The 17,408-nt window shown below is 36.9% G+C and overlaps 1 protein-coding gene across 10 annotated transcripts in view; it reads right to left on the bottom strand.

Moving 5' to 3' along the window:
- lig (ubiquitin-associated protein-like lingerer) overlaps nucleotides 1-17,408 on the bottom strand; it is a 50,054-nt gene that overhangs the window by 4,716 nt on the left and 27,930 nt on the right. For 7 of the 10 annotated variants that reach the window (XM_089646339.1, XM_089646342.1, XM_089646341.1 and 4 more), the window contains exons 14-21: nucleotides 16,089-16,214; nucleotides 15,306-15,399; nucleotides 10,356-10,531; nucleotides 9,745-10,035; nucleotides 9,163-9,319; nucleotides 8,015-8,145; nucleotides 7,376-7,537; nucleotides 2,079-2,108 (exon numbers count right to left, since the gene is read on the bottom strand). In XM_089646339.1, the coding sequence (XP_089502465.1) occupies nucleotides 2,079-2,108; nucleotides 7,376-7,537; nucleotides 8,015-8,145; nucleotides 9,163-9,319; nucleotides 9,745-10,035; nucleotides 10,356-10,531; nucleotides 15,306-15,399; nucleotides 16,089-16,214 (1,167 nt within the window). The remainder of the gene's footprint in view (nucleotides 1-2,078; nucleotides 2,109-7,375; nucleotides 7,538-8,014; nucleotides 8,146-9,162; nucleotides 9,320-9,744; nucleotides 10,036-10,355; nucleotides 10,532-15,305; nucleotides 15,400-16,088; nucleotides 16,215-17,408) is intronic. The other 3 variants (XM_089646347.1, XM_089646348.1, XM_089646346.1) reach the window with 3 other exon arrangements.

The following is a 17,408-nucleotide window of genomic DNA, read 5'->3' on the forward strand; positions in this document are numbered from 1 at the left end:
TTTTATTTATTTCTTTTTAAAAAAACACCCGCAAAAAAAAAAAAAAAAACGTTTTTTTTTTTTTAAATCTTTAAAAAAAAATCATTTCGACTAACTTTCAAGCCTATGACAGACCACGCTATAATCAATATTGTCGTGGCTTGGCCTATTTCAGCATATCGCTCACCATATATTCCCATTGGTAGCGTATGGCGAGCGATTTGCTGAAATAGGCTAAGCCATGATACGTATAGTGTAATGTGTCGCATACCATTAGATCAAGGTTCCCTCTAGTATGTATTATTATTGTGACAATTATACTACGGGGACAGTCTACAATTCTGTTAGAAATAGATTACACACCATCGTTAACTATTATGCTATGTTAGCTGATGTTTTTAATATGCCTCTACTGAAGTATAAAGCTGTACTAATTAAACATTTTAGCAGTGCGTATTTTAATGAGGTCACCGCATAACAATATTTTTTGTTTTTGTTTCTTCTTCATTTCTAGTACCAACGTATATTATTTTTTCTTTTGTCTTGTTTACTTATATAATTCTATAATTATTCTTCTATCTACATTGTACTACGACTGTCAATAACTATTATGTATGCAAAAGGCAACTGTGCTGTTAATTTTAAATATCAATAATAATCAATAGCGAAATCCCCAGACTAACTAATGATTTTATGTTATTTACGATGTATTATATTAATTAGATGGACTGACTTGAGAATTTTTTGAAAATACCGAATACTACCAAAGATTTAAGCTGTGATGTTGATAATTACGGCCGGCCGAAAAGTGCGTGATGTCACAGAACATTCAATGAATGGCGTGGCAGGACTGCCATTCGAATTACAGTGAATTGTATATGTTCCCTACACGTATTTGATTTGAAATAAAACTCATGTCATCAGTTTACATCAAACGTTTTGACTCCTGGGCCTCAGACAGGCAAGTGAAATTGATCCTCCGTTGTTTTTGAGAAAAAATTCCGCTATTTGAAATAGTTGGATAAAAATATCACAAAAATAAGAAAAAAATTTACCTAACTTTGGCTATACCGACACGCCCAAAGCAAACTTCTAGTGATTTATTTCTTCAGTAGTTCTAATTTTTAACATTCATGTGATATTAAACTGTCGTAAGTGCTTTATAGGATGAAAATTTATAATGCAGCTTGACTCTGTGCAGAAACGGGCGGTCTGCTTGATAGATATTATCTTAACAACGGATTACAATCTTTAAAGCGCAGTCTTCAGGTGAGAATGCTGTTCTTGTTCTGCAGGTTTTTCAGTGAAAGACGTTCAGAGGAACTAGCGTCATTGATCCTTTTGCCACAAATACTTAAGTAGGGAAACGCGCAAGCAACATTATTGTCACATGAGAATGGGTCGTTTCTACGACTCGTTCTTGAGTTCAACAGCTCGACTTGTGAACGATTTGGCGGCGTGTGTGTTCCTCTCCTCAAAAAGACCCTTCACACGGCATCCCCAAGACGTAATGACAAAAAGACCCTTCACACGGCATCCCCAAGACGTAATGACAAAAAGACCCTTCACACGGCATCCCCAAGACGTAATGACAAAAAGACCCTTCACACGGCATCCCCAAGACGTAATGACAAAAAGACCCTTCACACGGCATCCCCAAGACGTAATGACAAAAAGACCCTTCACACTGCATCCCCAAGACGTAATGACAAAAAGACCCTTCACACGGCATCCCCAAGACGTAATGACAAAATGATTTCCCTCAGGGTCAATCAGATAGACGCCACCCTTAAATGGCTGTGTCCCTCTACTAGTAGTTAAATTTTATTTTGGAATATTTTAACAAAATGGTAAAATAAGTATAAGGTTAAAATGTGGAGGTTGTATCCATAAGTTGTCTGTAACGTGGGGTAACTCTGTATAAGATGATTTTAATAAAAAAACAATTACGGAAGAAGGCCGATCATAGACAGATGTTTTAAGGATATTTTTCAGCCACCTCGTTCTTTGTGTTTTTAAGTTGGCATGCAAGTATAATAAGTAATACATAGGGTATATTTACGTATGTTGTAAAAGGTTTCTATAGAGATGAGACTTACCCGCCTATGATTACTGTTCCGTGCATCCATCTACAAAATAGAATACTGTTTAAAAAGGAAAATCATGCATCAACAATGATCTCGTGGGCAAAATCAACAATGATTAATGGAAATTAACTTTAAAACTACCTTTAAACTAGAAAACAAATGTGTAAAAACTCCGTGTTGGTGAATTAATTTTATTGAATGCGCGTGATTTTTTAAAAGTTAATTTAAGAAAGCTTTGGTTTTTTTTATTGTAAGCTTATGCGATTACAAAGCTAAGCATAAACATTGTGGAGCAATTGACAACACACCCGGGTCAAAAACCTGGGGCTTTGGGTTCAAATCCTCCACAACCTTAAAATCCTTCTTCTTGAGTAAACTTCCAAATAATTCAAGTACCGGCAGCCGATAGTGAATTTCGAAATGTTACAATTGTAATTTATACATCGGCCAAATCGGAAGTGTTAAATTAATTCTATTAATAAAAGATCATTTTTACTCGGCTATAAAACTCCAAATGGTTTTGGTAGATTGTTAAGTTTGATTATCCTTACAAATGAAGCTTTACAGCGGTTGTAAGGAACAACGAAAAATAAATAATTATTAATAATCATTTATCCTATAAACTATGATTGACCAGAGGCGAATCAGGCATCCGAGTGTTATTCTCGGTGAGGGCCAATTGGGGTATTTTCCAAAGGCATTTTGTATTGAAATGCCGTTTGAACAATTTATAATAAAATTTGGTAGCCGTGAAACGCCTCTGTATACAAAATATATAACAGTTTCATTTTATTTAATAATAATTAATGCTTCAGATCAAATATGGAATGTTTTTGTCTCCTTGTTTTGATCTTAAGAATTTAATGTAAAAGGGATATTTATGTAAATATATATATAAACCCCATCTGTATACATAATAATATTCACTTATAAAGCATATTACAATAATCGTATTTATGTATAATGCGGACTAAGTTTGCGCAGGTAAATAAAAATAATATAATTATGTAAATAAATAATATGTTGTGATAGTTGCAGAGTGGAAGAGCAATACAAAAGTGAATACATGCATTTTCTACGAGAATCACTAATTAAAAACCACCAAGCCAACAATAAAGGATAAGTGAATAAGACATTGAAAATAAACATAAAATAAATCACACCTCTATTCAGATCTAACATAATAAAAAAGTTTGGTTGGATAAAATGATGGAATAAAGAATAACACAAGAAGTGTTTTGTGATCCAAATATTTGCCCAATTTGGGCCTATATTTCTAAACAAAACTGTATTTTAGAAATTCAAATGGGATACCTACGATTTCAGGGGAGTGCGATAGAACGCTGGGCATGATTCAAATTTGTATGGAAGGCAATTCCAGTGTTATATTCTTTATTCAACAAAAAAAAATATATAAAAACAAACGTTAATGTCACCTCCCTTTTCATTGTAAGTATTTTTCAAAATTGCAGGCGGAACCTTTGATATCATAAAGGTGCACATTTTAATTTGTCGGTGGTTAACTTCTAGATTTTAATATAAAGTGTGGTGTTTTCTCTTTCTAACGCCGTTTAGATCATATTTCTAACCATGACAGAAAGGGAGACACAAAGATTTCTGTGAGACCATATGGCTAGCGCCACACTTGACGGAAATTCCGTCGCGTAACTTCCGCGACGGAACGCCAATACATGTAATTGCATATAAATTACAAATAGCGGGCACACTACGCGGAAGATCGGTCGTTCCGTCGCGGACGATCGGTCGCTCCGTGGCGGACCGCCGACACTCGCGTCTGTTCCGTCCTCCGCGCACCGATCTTCCGTCGGCGGAAGATCGGCAAAGTCGCATTCCAAGTATTTGTATGCATCGCGCCACATTCGGCGGATAACACGCGGCGACGACGAACGCACAGGATGTTCGACACTGAAAGATTTATTATCGAAGTGCAAAATAGAGTTTGCCTTTGGGAGAGATATAGCCGTTCTAAGTTTTGTATTTTGCTTGGTAATATAGTCCTTCGTTAAATTCAGCAATACATCAAATGATTGTATGGACATTCGATAATATTCGAATACTTTATCTGGATAATTTTTTAGTTGCATATACAAGGTATGAAATTGCCCAATTTCTAGTCGAAGAGTATTTATGGGATGAACCCAATATTTACCTCATAATGCCTATATGCCTCATAAATAGCTATCACTTCTATCGGATCCATTACGACCACGCTGTATAAGCGTTGGCAGTCGACTGATAATCCGCCACTGAATATTCAGTGTGGCTGCAACGTATGGTAACGGATTGACTCCAGCGGAAGATCCGCGACGGAATTTCCGTCAAGTGTGGCGCTGGCCTAAGAGTTGTTTCCAAAAGCCAACAAATTAACCTAAAGGTCCATTTTACTATTTTTAACCATGCTATTTTTCCCAGGGAAAACGTTAGTTTTCTCCGTCTTCTGAATAATACAATAGAACTTTGGTCCCTCCTGTTACACTAACATAGTCCAACCTCTTTGGTTCTAGCAATTTAAAAGATGTGCCAAAGTTTGGAAGAATGTAAATCAAAATAAGAACCTTAATAAATAGAGCCTACAATTAGTTGTATATAATTAAAAGGCCATATTACATAGAGAGCTAAATGTACTGCGATGTATATTATATAAATTAGAAGCAAAATTCAGTAAGAGTATGTAATAAGAAGCTTGATTTATTGATAGGGTTAAGAAACGAATACCTATTTTTCGTCAATTAACTTTTTAATTTAATTTATAACTCTTGGGGTGATCTGTAGCCCTATTTTGCATTCTTGGGTAACCTATCTACTTTATTAAATGAACTAGCGCAGACCCACGAATAAGAATATGTATTTAAAAAAATAAAAATAAAGTTTCGAATTGCCACGGACAAGAATCGAATCCCGATCTTGGAAGGCAACTAAGTTGATTGTTAATCCACCAACTATTGTAAGAACTATATGTAATATGTATCTTTGAATGTTACATACATCACAACTGAACTTAATAATAAAAAATACATAATACAGTTCTCTCTGACTAATTAACCGTTATTTTTACTAGTTGAAAGCTCAAAATCAAGCTCTATAATACGCCAGTGTTCACTGCAACCTAGACTCCAATTCCAAGCTTTGTACACCGACAGGTTGGGTTATCTCACTCTTACACACTCAGTTACTATACGGCTGTCTAGTTTGCTGAGCTGACATTTTACCTGTTACCAGGGTTCACTATAGTTGCCTTAGGACATTTCGGTTAGTCCTCCGTGTATTCCAGAAACTTTCCAATGTGTTTCTTTTCCCTTTGACAATTTGAATAAGTTTACAAAACGGAGTCTTCTCAATAGCGAACCAACACCTTAACTTAAAAAACAAAAAATTGACAGCGGGTGTTTTTTTTTCAGGAAACAATCGTTTTAAATTTTAGTTTAGTTTTTAAATACTGCCGTAGTGCATATATATTTATGAAAAGTTGAGTTCTGCAGCCGCCCCCCAAATTCACGCACATATTCAAAAAAATTCAGAAAAAAAAAAATTTCTATGGATAAATTTAAATTAATTATTTTTTTTAAATTATCAGGGATCAAATTATTACAAACAAAACAGCACAAAATAATACATTTTAAAATCAGTTTTATCATTTCATGATTTGGCAATTTCTTCATTGATCATCTTATACCTATTAGTAGTATGTAAATGCTAAAATGCTATTCACTTTAAATCACTTACAATACAAGGCATTGTTTCTTAACCCACATCAAATCTTAAAGTATAAAATATGTCAGCATAAGAATAAGAAACGAAGACGTAAATAATGGAAAAACAAACAAATAGTGGACAGGTGCATGCAAAAATCTAAACAGTGGACCACCAATGTAGGAGAATGAAATGTACACAAAACCCCCATGCAATATACATACAGTGTATGTAAAGGGTTAGTATGGGACGAATTATGTTTTAATACACTTTTTAAAAATCTTTAGTTAAATATTTTTTGTGACTAAAGTTATCAAGTTGAAAAAAATTGTCATGTCGTGTTTTTATAACAACACATGTGAAAAAAAAAAAATGTTAATGTTTCTTATGATTCAGTATTTAATAATGGTGTTTAGTTAGTGGATCAATTCACTATTCAATAACATGGTTAACCCATATTACGCTGACATTGCGAAAATTCATAGTTCAGAGTTTGCGGGGTCATATTCTAAGAATTTGATAAGGAATCGTTGTTATTTATTCAAACTCATTCCAAGATAATGGACTCCTTCAAAGTTGGACAAAATATGGCAAGCTGTGTTTGAATAATATTATTATTAATAATCACTCATTTAAAATTATTTCTTCGAGTTAACACAACACTCGCAAAGTATAAATTTATTCATAATTTTTTTTTTCTTACTGGTGTACTTTTGCATCATATAATGGTACGTATACATCCAGCAGTTCAGCTCGCGCATGTTTAAATAATACAATATTCAAATATCAAAAAATGTGATCACGGAAACTGGTTGCAGTGAAATAAGAGTCAATCGGTGAGGAACTAATTAGAATGTTCACCATTAAACATTAGTGAATGCAACTAATTAGTTAATAACAATTTGGGTGAGTGAATCAATTATTGGCCTAAATGGATGTGAAACGGAATATTTATAGTATTGTTATTTAGTGACTGGATCACGAGTGGTGGGATATATGACATTTAATGAAAAGCTGATGGAACTACAAAAGAATGGTAAGAAATTCTAAAAGAACAGAGCACAAAACAGTGAGAACAATCAGCAAGGGCTTGCCGTGGCTTTTTATTCCAATTTTCCAGAATAAAAAGTTAGCACTGAAACTTTTTCTTCTGAATAATGGGGAAAAATTCTCAGCATGCCCCTGGCGATCAGTAAATAACTGGTACATACTACTAATTTGAAACCAACTAGCAGCTATTGGTTGAGATTCAATCAGTAAATCTAGCATCTATGACCTCACTCCGCCCCTGTGCAATGCTATATCGTTGATAGCTCCATTGTAACCTCTCCCCTTTTCTCATAAACAACGCATATATCAAAAAATGAAGTTTGTTATAGCCAACTATCGGATGTTTAGTAGCTAAAGACATACCGCTAATAACTCAGTTGCAAACTCCCTTGTTTATGAGAAAGAGGGATGCATGATGCATACATGTAACAGAAAGATAGGTTACAACGAAGTTCTCACCAGCATGACCTGAGTGGCTATCTGGCACCTATATAGATTGACCTAGCGTCTAGTGTCTAGTGAGTGTGTGTTTGGGTGTTGGTAATTACCTGATGTTGTGCGGGCGGGGGTGGCATGGCCCCGTGCTGTATGTAGAGGTGTGCGGGGTATCCCCCCGCCTGCCCCACACCGCCTGCCCCCGCTCCCCCCGCCCCACCTAGCCCAAAGGGGGGGGGTGGTGTGGCGCTGTGATACGCCGCCTTGTCGTAGCTCTGCAAGAACGCCACAACCGTAGTTAGTACATAATCTATATACCCATCCATACTCCCCCATCTAGCCTTACATATTCGACATTCTCTTCTTGGGGCATGCTCAGCTTGCAGCTTCTAAGAACAGCATACCACTATTTATCTGTTATCATTGAAATCATATCATAGTTTGGCGTGCATTACCGCAAATGTGACATAAAACAAGCTATTCAGAAGAGAGAAAACCACGTTATATATACATTATTATATATATATTTTGTCCAAATAAACAAACATTTGGCATTTTGTGGCTGAACACACTCGGAAAAAATTATTACAAATCGAATGGCATCAAAATTTCACATTTCGAAAAATTGACAATTCACATTATTGGATGCCAAACGAAACTATGTCAAATAGAGAGAAATAGGCTGCCTTGCTTCACGCCGCTCGAATGTTGCGCCATAGTGTAACCTAAATGTATGTGTATTTGATACTAACATTGACTTTGTTCAGCGAGACGTGCGTCTTGCCGGCCCCATACATGGAGTTGTTGAGGTCCGTGGACACCGAAGTAGAGTTGCTCACGCCCCCCTGCTTCACGCCACTTGACTGTTGCGCCGTAGTGTAACCTACACACAGAAGGCAACACATATGTTAGCAAGCCATCCATGTCCCTCAAATCATTCATCAATCACAATAATTTTAGTTGGGGTTTTGTTTCTAGTTGGCTTTCTGACAACACCACAAATATATTGAAACACCACGAAGTTTTGTGAACTATTCGAAAAATCAGATAAGACGATTTGACTTCATTTGTGTTTCAGAAGACCGTCGTCGAAATCATCATGTAATATCATAAATTTATGTTAATATTATTGCCACTGAAAGCTCCATTGTACAAGAGGTTACAAATGAAGCAATCAGCAACATGCCTTTAAATTCTAGAGATGTGTGGTAAGGTTAGGTTGATTAATTCAGGAAATAGCAACCATGAGCTTTTTTCCAAACATAGTACAAAACTCAAAACACCTGATTATTACTGATGCAGTGGTTGCGGAAGATTTTTATTTATTTTACTTGTGTACATAATAATTTATTTTTTTGTGCATTACAGATTGATGCAATCCTATTACAATACACATGAAATATACAAAGCTTTAAATAAAACATTTTACAATAACCGATATTTTAGAGTTCTTGCCTAAAATGACTTTTGAATTCTTCAAGGACAATGTTTAATACAACATTAAAGGAAACATTACCTGATTGGTTGTAAAAGTACGGTTGCTATATTTAGCATCTAATGTCAAAAATCTTCTAAACGCCCTGCAGGTTTCAAAGAATACATTGAATTTGTCATCTACCGCATTTCAGCGGGTCGCTCTTCCCATGGGTGAATTCTGATACAGATTTGAACGATTCGCTCGTCAATACAACATGCTGTGGTGACATCTCCAAGTGTGAGATTACGGCACAAATAGGTTGATTTGTGGCAGAATATCACTGTTTGATACGTGACCGTTGATTAAATATAAAAAATATTTTAACAAATTAAAACATCAACGCGTTTCTAATGAATAGTATAGGCAAGGACACAATATGACAAGTGTGCAACGGTGTATTGATGAGGCTGGTTGAGTACTGACCGGACTTGTAGTCTTGTTGCTGGGAAGGCTGTTGCTGCTCATAAGCCTGCTGCTGCTGGGGTTGTGGAGCCCCGTAGGTGGCCCCCACGTAGCCCCCCCCACCCACGCCCTTGCCGCTGGCATAGCTGGAAGAGGCGGTACCCCCGGCTGTGGCCATCTAAAACAGAGAACATTAGGGTTATAATGATGGAAGATTTACTGCTATTAGATGGATGGAGGAAATTTTATTTAAAGCTGTTGAATATCATCTAGAGATGGCGATAGAAAATTCGCTTGGAGGTCTAGCACGACTGCCCTAAAGATGTCAACATTAATCTCTTGAACATTGATTTTTGAAAAAATCTTCAAAATACACCCAACTGTCGGGTGAGAATTTGCAGAACTGCGTGTAAATTGCCGTGACGAGTTTTGTTCAAACATCGGGATGAATAAAAGTTTTCTAGACAACTACAGTGCTATTAGCGCATTTTGTACTCTATTTAGTTTCAAAGCTCAAAGGTAAAAATCGCGCGGATGGTATTAGAGTACATTACGCACATGTGTACGAAAACCGTTCCACTGGTTAGTGGCATGAGGACTCACCGGATACAAGGGAGGCGTGCCATACTGGAAGTTGCCGGGTACCATTCCCGGCTGGTAGAAGTAGGCGGCATATGGCTGCGCCACCACGGCAGCCTGTTGCCCCGGAGGGGGGGGCGGGGGCGCTGGCTGCTGCGGGGGTGCAGCAGGGGCCCCAGGTCCGCCACCCTGCCCAGCCGCCAGCGACGGGGAGGGGGCCTCGCCGGCACGTCCAAAGCGCTCCAGCGAGAAGGAGGGGATGGACGCGTCTGGCGGGGCGCGGGACGATGAGTACGCCATGTCGTAGTAGCCCGTCTGGAACAGATAACACACATTAACTTTGTACTAAATAAACTGACAAGACATTTCTTATTGTGATTTTCTTTACTTGTAGCATAGCTGGGAAATCTAACTTAATTAGAATTTAAAATGAAAGAAACAACCATTTAGAATTGAAGCATTGCTTGAAATGGCTTTAGCCATATTTGGTGACCGAATTTGAATAGCCAGGTAAGTCTGATAAGCTATCGCGAGAGGCATTAATCTAATGAATACCAAGCATTGATCAGATGAGGGGACTGGGACTGAGTGTGAATTCTTTAGCTTTAGGTCACAGTCACAAGGAATATAATTACCATGTGATGGGGCAACCTCTGCTGGAGCATTTGTACCTCTTCGTATCCGTAGGGCAGCGGCTGCTGGTAGAAGGGCTGGCTCATAATGTACTGGCCCATGACGCCCACGTGTCCGCCTGCACCCACACCACCCCCTCCCACTCCTCCTGACACGGAGGACGATGCACTCGATTTACCTAAAACACTCAAAATTATCAATACATATTCATAATACATTTTATCACTGAAATCCAAATCCCGCTCCTATATTTCTTGTTCATTGTTTATCCCTGATATGACATAAATAAATTAATTTCATGGAAGTTTAACGTTAATCCCATTATATTTTTAATATTAAGTATCTACTACAGTAGAACCTCGTTAATTCGAAATCCACCGGACATCAAAAATCAAATTTCGAATTAACGAATTCCCACGTAATTCGAAATTTTATGAAGAAAAAAAAAAAAAAAAAACGCCGAAAATCGATTTTCTCGGCCGCCTCTTCAAATCCAGGTGGAATTTTAGTTGTAAATTCGTATTAATACCAATTATTTCTTTATTTTCGCGGCCGATTACCGTAGCGGCGGGCCCTTTAAATTCAGATATTCGCAATAAATTCGTAGAAATGCTATATATTTACGCGAAAATCGAGATTTCGCTGCCGATTTCGGTCGCGGCCTACCCTTTAAATTGAGATATTCGTAAAAATACGATATATTTCCGCGTAAATCTAGATTTCGCGGTAATTTTCCGTCGCGGCCGGCCCTTTAATTCAAATATCCGCATTTAAATTGGTTATAATACGACATATTTCCGCGTAAAACGAGAATTCGCGGCCATATTCCGTCGCGGCCGGCTCTTTAAATTCAGATATTCGAAATAAATTCGCAATAATACGATATATTTCCGTGTAAATCGAAAATGCGCGGCCGATTTCTGTCGCGGCCGACCCTTTAAATTCAGATATTTGACGTCAATTCGTAAAAATATGATATATTTCCGCGTAAATCCAATTTTATTGGCAGTTTTTCGTCGCGGCCGGCCTTTCAAGTTCAGATATTTGAAGTAAATTCGTAAAAAATATGTCATATTTCGGCGTGAATCGAATTTTTTCGGCCGATTTCCGTCGCGCCGTATTTTTTAACTCGGATATTCGAAGTAAAGTTAGTAAAAATACGATATATTTCCGCGTAAATTGAAATTTCGCGTCCGATTTCCGTCGCGGCGGGTCCTTTAAAATTCAGATATTCGAAATAAATTCGTAAAAATGCGATATATTTACGCGTAAATCGAGATTTCGCGGCCGATTTCCGTCGCAGCGGGCTATTTAAATTCAAATATTCGAAATAAATTCGTAAATATACGATACATTTACGCGTAAATCGAAATTTCGCGGCCGAGTTTCGTCGCAGCCGACCCTTTAAATTCAGATATTTGGTGTAAACTCGTAAAACTACGACATGTTTCCGCGTAAAACGTATTTTCTCGGCCCTTCAAACTCGGATATTCGAAATAAATTTGCAAAAGTATGACATTCCAGTGTAAATCGATTCTGATTTACAAGATAATAATACTAATTAGGACGATGTATAACCACGTAAAAATACATTTTTCGGCGTTTTACCGCCACGGCTGACTTTTAGATTCAGATTTACGAAATATTATGATTTATTTTCGCAAAAATCAATTTTTTTCGAATTACACGAACAAATTTTCGTGCGCGGACAAAAATAAATTTCGAATTACGAATTAACGAATTTCGAATTAAAAAAATTTTTGTATGAAAAAATTTTTCAGCGGAAATTTTTTTGGCGAAAATTTCGAATTACGCGTTTTTTCGAATTATCGGGGTTCGAATTAAAGGGGTTCTACTGTATTAACCTTCAGATGTTTAATTAAACGGGAACACTAAGCACTGACGCTGGGGTATTTGATTGGTTTATAGCTTTTGAGACCCTTACGGAGGTCTCTCACATGCAAGTTTTCAACAAGATCGGTTCAGTAAACGGGTCGCTCCTGTTTTTGTTGTTGTCAACCGTTAGCATTCTGTAAGTATATTTTTTAAATATGTAGAATAAAAGTTATATTGTTAACTAATCAACTCAGTCTCTTTCGACATCTCCTGTCTGCAATGTATCTTCTTTGTCTCTCATTGAGATGACCCCCTGTTGCCGGGGGATATCGTTTATTTTAATTTCAATATCTCCTGTCTACAATGCATCTTCTTTGTCTCTCATTGAGATGGCCCCCTGTTGCCGGGGGATATCGTTTATTTTAATTTAGATGTCTCCTGTTTGTAATTCATCTTCTTTGTCTCTCATTAAGATGACCCCCTGTTGCCGGGGGATATCGTTTATTTCAATTTCAATATCTCCTGTCTGCAATGCATCTTCTTCGTCTCTCATTGAGATGACCCCCTGTTGCCGGGGGATATTGTTTATTTTAATTTCAATATCTCCTGTCTCCAATGCATCTTCTTCATCTCTCATTGAGATGATCCCCTGTTGCCGGAGGGATATTGTTTATTTTAATTTCATACAATTTTTCGTTTATTTACTGCGTAATTTCAAATAGATTTAAAATCTGTAAATTACTTCTAAATGTGTCCACAAAGAAGTATACAGTTTTTATGCATAATGTAATTTGCCCAAATATAGGTCTGCTTCAAAGACATTTTTTGTAGAAAAAGAGAAATAGTTTTACTTATAAACAGTGGCGGTTCTTCACAAGGGGACCGTGGGGACAGTCCCTACTACAGATATTCCAGAAATCTACCAAGAAAAAAAATGACAATTCTTTCAGTTCGCAAAAAATAATGAATGCATTCTTTACATGAAAGTAATTAACAGTTGCAGAAATTTCAACTAAAAATTCATTAGGGTAATTTTTAAGCTCGAAATTTGAAAAGTTTCTTCCGACGAACGTGCGACTAGCCTCCTCCGTTCCTTGCAGCATACTAATTACTAATATTACTAATACCAACGCGACCGACAAGCCCGAACGAGCGGATTCGGGACTAGCATCCAGTTATGCGCAGAACGTTCTGCGCAGTTGGGGGACAACCCCAGCGATTTATTCCTACTAAAATGATTCTTCTACTTGGACTGAATACTCTTGTATGAGATTTTAAGAATTTGCGCATGCGTATTTGAATCTTCTAACGAAATTGCAGGGGACAGACTTGAAAATCCCCTTGTGATCGTTTGTTTTAGTTCTAATTATTGAAGAAGGTCAGTTAGGTCAGTTATGCACGGATATGCGTTAGTCGTGTTATAATCGTTTGTGACGTTTAACCTTCCAGCGGGCGCGTCGAGAAATTTCCCTTGAGCGGGCGCTTGTCGTAAATTTTACGTCATCAAGTTTTCTCCATGTAAGTGGTGTTTTCTTTATACAAATGTTAGGGAATTTTTTTAAGGATATGAAGAATGATAATAGGCAGTACTTAAAAAAAAAAATGACTTTCTTAAAAAAAACGAAGCAACACTCTAAACATTTTAATATTTCAAAACAAAATTTGTTATCGACCTATTTAGTCAGAATCAATATTCCCATCCTTACAATTGCTACAAACCACCTCAACTGAAGAATGGTTCTTGCATGTAAAGGACTGGCAATGGCAACACTTCATTGATGCTGAGGATCTTTTCTTATCCAGTGCACAAAACCGACAAACACCGAGATTTGGAAAGCTTATGTTTTCTTCTTCTGTCATCGGTTCAATAGCCCTACCGTAACTCACTTTGAGAAAAACATTTATATCTTGCGGTAAATGTTTGACATTTGATTTGACTCTAGCATAGCTCGAAGCTCGATGCTTACAACTAAGTGGAAAGAGTGGGGGAAGCGATAAGGCGCGTCTGTCGTAAATTTTACGACAGCGCGCCCGCTGGAAGGTTAAGTAAAATAATAGTATTGATATCGATTGATCGGATCATTTCTTATTTCTATAGCGCCGTTCTCGTGGTAAAAACGCTTTAAACTGAAGTATCTACGATTAACTTGTGTTATTTTTTATTAAACATAATATTTATGGATATTTGGTGTTTCTGGTTAGGTGCGTGACTTATCTTCTTATCTAATAATAATTTTTGTTAGAAATTATTCGAAAAAATGAATGAAGTCGACTTTTTACTGAAAAATACATTCAGTACGTTAACATTTGACGAAAAAGTAGAAGTGAAACGCCTAGGTGCTCACCAACCTAGAGACATTGTAATCGAGTTTCATGTTGTTGTTGTCTACAAAGTTCTTTCGGATGGCAAAACTTCATGAAGAAACTGCGAAGGTAAAAATAAATACTAGTAGTTCATATACCTAGGTAGTAGAAGAAATATTATGTCATGTAGATAGTCCCCATCCCTGATTTATCTTAGACTTTAGACCTTAGAATTAGGCACAGTAAAAAACCTATTCGTGTACCTACACGTACACGTGTGAAAGTGGTGGTTTTTAAAGTTGAACACAAACGAAATAAGCTAGCATTATACTAACATGCGAGTATAATCAGATTATTATTATTATAATAACTAGCACCCCGCCACGCGATGCTGTTGCTCAGTCTGTCTGTGCAGATAGAGAAACAATAGGGCGTGATGGTTTTATGTCCAACAGCGAAGTTTTCCATAAAAATAAAGATTTTGTACAAATGAACATTGACATTTTTATTTGTATAGATTATTATCAGTATTAGCTACATAAAGTCAGTAATGATCAGTGACCAGCCTGGTTCGTAATTCATTTTACAACAGGGCTATAAATTGCTTTTATTTTGTCATTCCCTCAAAAAAGGTCAAAGGGTTAGAGCGAGTATCCAGTGTCAGTTGGTTAAATTGTCTTCAAATATGTTTTCGAGACTCTTCCTACCAAATATCATCATTCAAATGGATACATGCACTTAAAACACAAATGAGAACTTTATAGATAATATCCCATGGTAATCAAATATTATATATGTGGTTTAATATTAACCTGAGGTGGTTGAGATCTTGGTAGACGATTGCGTGGATTGTCCGGAAGGAGTGTTTGATAAACTATTGTTGGCAGTTGTCACGGTCGGCTCGTACTGGAATATTCAAGTAAACACAATCACTAAAAATATTTACATCTATTACAGAGTTCATTTCAACATAATAATGTAGGAGACATTGAGGTTACTTGTTAGTCAACTCCATAAATTACTGCAAATACTAAAAATAAAACATTAGATAATAATATAGAATAAGACATCGGGTATATAATATCACAAATATGCATGCTCATAAATGTCGTTAAAAGGGAAAAATAATAAGCAGTTAATTCTTGTTGGTTTCTTAGCTAGAGGGTTATTTTTTACCTATCATCTTCATAACATCAGGGGGGGGTTTTTATTCTCATCACTTGACGAAATTTCAATGGGAAATAATTTTGTTTACTGACTTCTGCAGTTTCGTCGGTTGTAAAATGACGGACCAAACCTTTGTTTTTCAGTTTGTTGTATCTCCGGGATTTTCTCACAAACTCTCTTACTCAATAAAAACGCCGGCTTCAACTAAATATGTTATTGTGATAGATAGACAACGGGCTCTGATATCTTACTGAATAATCTGGACCCCGAACTTGAGGTTGCCACCTTATTATTCTCGACAGCTAACACCATCTATGGCTAACATAATATACTTATCTGGTGCCATCTATGGGTGAGCTCAAATACTAATATCAAAGATATTACTGTAAATTTGTAGATAATCTGATGTGTTGACATTATATATTTACCTGGGTATCTTTAACGTTTGAAGATATCTTGTTAGAGTTGGTCTGCAGCGTTTGGTAATTATTATACGGAACATTGGCTGCTGTGTAAAGTCCGCTCTGTCCGTAAACAGATACCGAAGATGAATTCTGCAAATAATTAACACAATCCACGTTCTATCATTGTAGCCTGGAAAAATTCCAATCGCTGCTTCAATCAAGAGGAAAAATTCCCAAAGATGTCATATTTCTCCAACCTATTAGAATTATTTTTAATACTGAACATAAAGGTGGTGTTGTGGGGACAATAAAAATAAAATTACATAGAAAATCCTTAAGCGGCAAAAGCAGAGTCATATAAAAGATGATAAACCCAGTGTTATGGTTTTATTTACACAAAAGCAAATGTTAAACCAAATCAAGTCAGTTAGACTGGTTATTTAAAAAATGGTCATGCAAGCTAGGTATATAAAAGATATTCCAATAGATTATTAGCAGCAATCGGTGGGATGAAACACATTTTGGTAAAATCACATAAAAATTGTGATTAATTTTTGGGTTATTATGCCATGTTGTGATTCCTTCTTCTTTCCTTTCGGACAGCATTACTGTGTCCATCGTGAAGGCAGATGGACACTGTAATTGGAACCATTTATTGGATAACCAGCACCTTTGCCATAGGTCACCCCAGGTGGTTGGCGTTTGGTGATTTAGCAGGGGTGCCCAGGTTCATCAGGTGAGGTGTGTTGAAGATGCGTCTGCCCACCAGCACCGAGCGTGGCATCCCAGATCGGGAGAGGCCGGTTTGGGAGACCCTTTGACCTCTCCAACCGGTCTCTTTAACCCATCGCCTTGCGCTGCAGCGGGAGGGATAGATCATTCGTCCGTCTCTCCTGGACGCACTGATTCCTAGATTCCTACCCACCCCTCATTACTTTCTCTCCTTCCTTTTCTTAAAAAGACCCTTCCCACAGCACCCCAAGGATGACATAGGTCTTAAGGGAAATTATGTTTTATCTGTGTGGGGTGAATGTAAAAAAAACTCTGTATGAAACATTGGCTAAAGAAGGAGGAAGTGCAATGCGGCATAATAACCCAAAAATTTATCACGATAATACTTTTGGCCTTGAAAACCAAAAATCATACACCAGTGAGAAAGTCATTGTACCAAGATTCTATTGTTTAACCAGATATATACATTTTTTAAAAGTTATATACGTCTTCATGGTGTGATTATTTATGAAAAATCTTTCAGATGTTTAAGAACACGGGCTAATACAATTGATGTTTATACATTTTTGTACAAATTGTAACGAATATTTTTACAGTGACAAGAATAATTAC

The sequence above is a fragment of the Hesperophylax consimilis genome, chromosome 24 (assembly GCF_061612785.1).
Source record: "Hesperophylax consimilis isolate HC1 chromosome 24, BYU_Hcon_1.0, whole genome shotgun sequence".
NCBI lineage: Eukaryota > Metazoa > Arthropoda > Insecta > Trichoptera > Limnephilidae > Hesperophylax > Hesperophylax consimilis.